The following is a 5,373-nucleotide window of genomic DNA, read 5'->3' on the forward strand; positions in this document are numbered from 1 at the left end:
TTTTATTTTAGCTTTAAAGTAATTAATTTACTGGAATTCAAATTCTAATCACAAAAGTTTATGGCGAAACTTCAACTTGTAAATACTGTTACAATATTTTTGCGAGTTCAGATTATTCTTTCATTTTCAAACATAGCCTATTTTCCTCCACGTCCAACAAAAACTGGTGCTATTTTGTAATTTTGTAAATAGCGAAAAACTGCACCAAGTGTCAACAACAACACCTGCATTAAAGAGGCCGAAAAACTTTGTAAGGCTCACGCTGGCCAATTGTATGGACCGACGGAGTTAACCGTTAAGTTAGGCCAAATTTTATGCCAACTGTACCGCCCTTTTTCAGCACAACTACTTTTTAGAAATGTAATGTAACTGTTCCTTACTTACTTTAGGACATTGGTTGGACCCCTCTCTATGTCTACTAGGGTTTTTCTGTTTTTTCCTAACTAAAACCCTTCTTCCATATAAAGCATATGCTTTTTTTATACAAAATCCGTACTGCTTTTTTATTATTCTCCTCCGTGTACCTTGTAAACTCCACAGAAAGAAAGAAAGAATTTATGTTATCTAGGTGCTAGGTACAAAATCTTGGCGGAGTTCTCAATCTGTTTCCTATATATAGCTTACTAATTTGACAACAACAACAAGTTCTACTATTTTTAGAATTTATTTTAGGCCTTAACCTTTGATAAAATTTTCAGGGTTTTGGTTTTACTCCTAAAGATGGCAGTAGTGGGAGATTTAGCTTTGATGGGGACTAAGATCAGTCCAAATAAGTTAATTGGTAAATTGGAGAAAAGGGTGTTTGTTGTTCCAGTTTCTTCAAGTCAAAAGTTTAGTTTTTCTCATGCTAGAAATTTGGAAATAATTAAAAAATCAAGAATTGCTGTCAAAGCAGTGATGCAAATGGGGTTGGAGAAAATTCAAAGTTCAAGTGAATTGAAGAGTTTAAAAGAAGGGTATTTAGGCTTTGATGTGGTGACAGAAAGGGAACTAAAGGAAAATGGATTTTTGGGGTTAAGGAAAACAAAGCTGGTTTGCACAATTGGACCAGCTTGTTGTTCTTTGGATGAGTTGGAGAAGTTGGCTTTGGCAGGTATGAATGTGGCTAGGTTAAATATGTGTCATAACTCAAGGGAGTGGCATCAAGATGTGATTAGGAAAATTAAGATGTTGAATCAAGAAAAAGGATATAGTGTATCAGTCATGATTGATACAGAGGGGAATCAAATACAGGTAGTTGATCATGGCTCTTCATCTTCTGTCAAAGCAGAGGTAATTAACCAAATTCTTCTCATTATTGAACTATGTGTGAATTGCTAAGAAAACACAGGTAGTGTATCAGCCGTTTTGTGATTTTTATTGTATAATATTGCTGGATTAGTTTCGCTTGTAGTCACTAAATTTTATCCACTATAATAGTAAAGTCGCTTAATTGAACTATGTGTGAATTGCTAAGAAAATACAAATGACTAAATTTTCAGCACCGAGATCCATTTTTTTTATTTCATTTAAATGTTATTTTAATTGTCTTTTTAATAAAATATTGGTTATCAATTTTTTGACTAAATTGTTATAGTGGGTGAAACAAAACATTAGCTTTGTAACTTTATTGTTATAGTGGATAAAGTTCAGTGATTATACGTGAAATTAACCAATTTAGTTGAAAAGGAAAAGTTTGAAGTCTAACTTGAATTATGGTGGTATGGCCATTGTTGTGCATTAGGAGGATTCAATCTGGTACTTTACTACTGAGAAGTTTGAAGGTTCTCGTCCGTTTACAATTCAAGCAAATTATGAAGGTTTTTCTGAAGGTAGTGATCTCGTTGATAAAAATAAATTGTTTCCTGTTTGGTTGCAAAAAGTTAGACTGAGGTTACATCCTCTTTCTTCTATTTAGGTGTCAATCCTGGTGATGAAATTGTCATAGATGGAGGAATGGCTACCTTTGAAGTTATAGAGAGAGTCGGGAATGACTTGCGCTGCAAGTGCACAGACCCCGGTCTGCTTCTGCCTAGAGCTAAGTTGAGTTTTTGGAGAGATGGCAAGCTTTTAGGAACAGACTATGACCTCCCCACTCTATCAACAAAGGTCAGTAAATTTATTGCTCTGGTTTTTACTCATTAAAAAAATATATATATGCTCGAGTTTAGCTTAAACAGGATTGTGTTTCTTCAACGTGCTCAATCTAAGTATTTGAAATAACATAAATGATCCAAGAGTTGTTCAGTTTTAACCTTTTTGAATGTTCTTGAATGATTGAGGTTTATATCTACCATCTGAAGATTGTAACCAAACTGAATCTCTATCCTTTTATCTGCTTTTTGGTGATTGAACGAATCTCTAACCTTTCTGATGATGATCTACCCAGTGATTGAACATAAAGTTGTTAATTTTCCGAAGAGTTATATCTCCAATATGAATCTCTAATCTTGCTGATGCAAACTTCATGATCCACAGGATTGGTCAGATATTGTGTTTGGAATATCTGAAGATATCGATTTTATTGCCGTTTCATTTGTAAAGGATGCCGATGCAATCAAGCATCTGAAGGACTACCTCGCAACTAAATCCCCCAAGTAAGTCACGTTTTGAGCAAAATATTATTTTTAGCTTCAACAATTATCTTCCACTTGGTCCACAGATAGCAGTTTGCTCGTCATTGATTAGCATTGCTTCATCTATTTTACTTTTTCTAATCCGCTTACTTGTAATACATCCTCATTATAAACTTTGACATAGAATCAAAGTGTATTCTGGATCATGAAATTTTTCTGAGTTGATTACAGGGCAATAAAAGTGTTGGCAAAGATAGAGAGTCTAGAGTCTCTCCAGAGGTTGGAGGAAATTGTTGAGGCGTCTGATGGGATTATGATAGCAAGGGGAGATCTTGGAGTTGAGATTCCACTTGAACAAATTCCATCTGTTCAGGAAGATATTACTTATGTTTGCAGGCAGCTCAACAAGCCTGTCATTGTCGCCTCTCAACTTCTGGAGTCAATGGTTGAATACCCGACACCAACACGAGCAGAGGTACTAATCTTGTTTACCTTTCTAAAAGTTTTCATTTTCTGTCTTTTGAAATTTGAAGGGGGAGCCTTGGCGTAACTGGTAAAGTTGCTGCCATGTGACCAGGAGGTCACGGGTTCAAGCCGTGGAAACAGCCTCTTGCAGAAATGCAGGGTAAGGTTGCGTACAATAGACCCTTGTGGTACCGGCCCTTCCCCGGACCTTAGCGGGAGCTTAGTGCACCGGGCTGCACTTTTTTTGTCTTTTGAAATTTGTTCCACTGTCTCAATATCAAAGTTTACCAAGTTTCCTGTGAACTTATAATCTTTTCATATTTTAGCAACCAAATTTAAAAGTTTATGCTGTCAGTACTTTCTAGTTTTCTATTTTCAATGCCGATATGAATTTCCTACAACTGTGAGTATGGAGTTGTAATACTAGAAGCCTTAACTTCAGAGCTTTCCCTTTTGGAAAAAACTTTTTACTAATAGACCATAAGCCAATCTATCTTTCAATAGCAACATTTTTTATGTGATAGGTTGCAGATGTTTCTGAAGCGGTTCGACAGTATGCTGATGCATTGATGTTATCTGGTGAGTCAGCCATTGGATCATATGGAATGAAGGCTCTTTCGGTCTTGCGTACAACTAGCACCCGAATGGAACAATCATGCCGTGAAGAGAACATGCAAACTTTGTTGCATCAACGTAAACTTGGAGTATCTTTGCCAGATCAAATTGCTGAGCAAATCTGCAATTGTGCAGTGGAAATGGGTACTTTCCTCTCCTTCCCTTGATTGTATCCATGAATGTGCTTTATGTGTCAAGAATTACATATTTTAATGTGAAGAATTGTTTCTTGAACATAAATTTAAAGGAAATGAATGGAACAATGATCCTGACTTTTGGCTGGTAAAAGGCTTGAAACCCCTCATTGTCATTGTTTTTGTTTTATACCTGTCTCTCAGGTATTCTATGTGTTGAAGTGTGTAACCACCTCTTTTATAGTGAAGTGTGTAGCCATTTTCATCTAAAAGAATAAAGATTAAGTTGTTAGAACGAACAAACTTTTATTTGCCGAATATATCTTTAACATACCCCTCATATGCGGCTTGAAAATTCTTTTTGATAATGGGTGGTATTGATATTTGAACTCATAAACTCTTGCCTTCTCCAATACCATATTGAAATCATCTAAAATTTTAAGTTGTTAGATAGAGCATACCTTTTTATGTACTTAATTATAGCATGTCTTTATTATCAATCTTAACCAGTTTCTTTTTACGCGCTCTAGCTGACAACCTAGGGGTGGATGCTATATTTGTATACACAAGGCACGGGAAGATGGCGTCTCTTCTTTCACGGAACCGTCCAAATCCTCCTATATTTGCATTCACAAATGACAGCAGCACCCGGATGGCTCTCAATTTGCAGTGGGGAGTTACTCCCCTACTCACTGACCTTTCCGATGACATGGAAGCTAACGTTAAGAAAACTGTCCAACTTATAAAAGCTAAGGGGATGATAAAGACGGATGATGCTATTTTGGTGGTATCAGATATCATTCCAATTTCTACTGCCCAGACAATTTTCCAGTCCATTCAGGTGATGACCATAGCATAGGATATTTTTAAGCAGACATTGCATTATGATTTCCTGTGTATTTGGAAGAGAGTCTTTTTACTATTTTGAGGACATTACTTTGTTGTATTCTTGGCCGTGAAGGATGCCATACTCTATTCATATGTCACCAGCGTTGTGAAGAGCGTGAAGCGAAAAAAAGCAACAACCCCCATTTCGCTTAAAGCGAGAAGCGAAGCGCTCACTTTTTTGAAGTGAAGCAGAATTTTAATAAATAAATAAAATAAAATAAATACTGCATAGACAACACATGTAATTGTAAGCAAATGTTCAATACTTCAATATAAAAACTAAATAGTAGCATCAATGAAAACACAAAATGAGCATCCTATTCTTCTACAAGATTGTCAACTTCTTGTATTCCATTATCATTATTATATTGCTCGTCAACTTCTTCAACTTCTTCGCCATTAAAAGAACAACTACATAGCACATAAGAAAGACAATAAGAACTAACAATAAAGGATATAAAAATTAGAGGTAAAATAAAAAAAACTGGGCAGAGGAGAAAAAAAAAACTGGACAGTAAACTGGGTAATTTTTTCTTTCACTGTTAAAAATTGGCATCAATTCTGAGAAAGAACCGAAGGTAAAAAAAAAATTCGCCAGCATTTCGCTGCTTTTTGGACGTTTAAACAATGAAAGAAAAAGAAGAAGAAGAAGAAGAAGAAGAAGAAGAAGAAGAAGGAGGAGGAGGAGGAGGAGGAGGAGGAGGAGGAGGGGTAGG

At 35.9% G+C, this 5,373-nt stretch overlaps 1 protein-coding gene across 1 annotated transcript; it reads left to right on the forward strand.

The window, feature by feature from the left end:
* The first annotated feature begins 485 nt into the window (after positions 1 to 485).
* On the forward strand, positions 486 to 4,755 carry LOC104118004 (pyruvate kinase isozyme A, chloroplastic-like). Its single transcript, XM_009629166.4, has 7 exons — positions 486 to 1,272; positions 1,724 to 1,811; positions 1,898 to 2,088; positions 2,458 to 2,576; positions 2,787 to 3,030; positions 3,545 to 3,779; positions 4,300 to 4,755. The coding sequence occupies exons 1-7, from the start codon at positions 721 to 723 to the stop codon at positions 4,626 to 4,628; spliced, it is 1,758 nt and encodes a 585-aa protein (XP_009627461.1). The 5' UTR covers positions 486 to 720; the 3' UTR covers positions 4,629 to 4,755.
* Positions 4,756 to 5,373: the final 618 nt, after the last annotated feature.

This window comes from Nicotiana tomentosiformis, chromosome 1, assembly GCF_000390325.3.
Source record: "Nicotiana tomentosiformis chromosome 1, ASM39032v3, whole genome shotgun sequence".
NCBI lineage: Eukaryota > Viridiplantae > Streptophyta > Magnoliopsida > Solanales > Solanaceae > Nicotiana > Nicotiana tomentosiformis.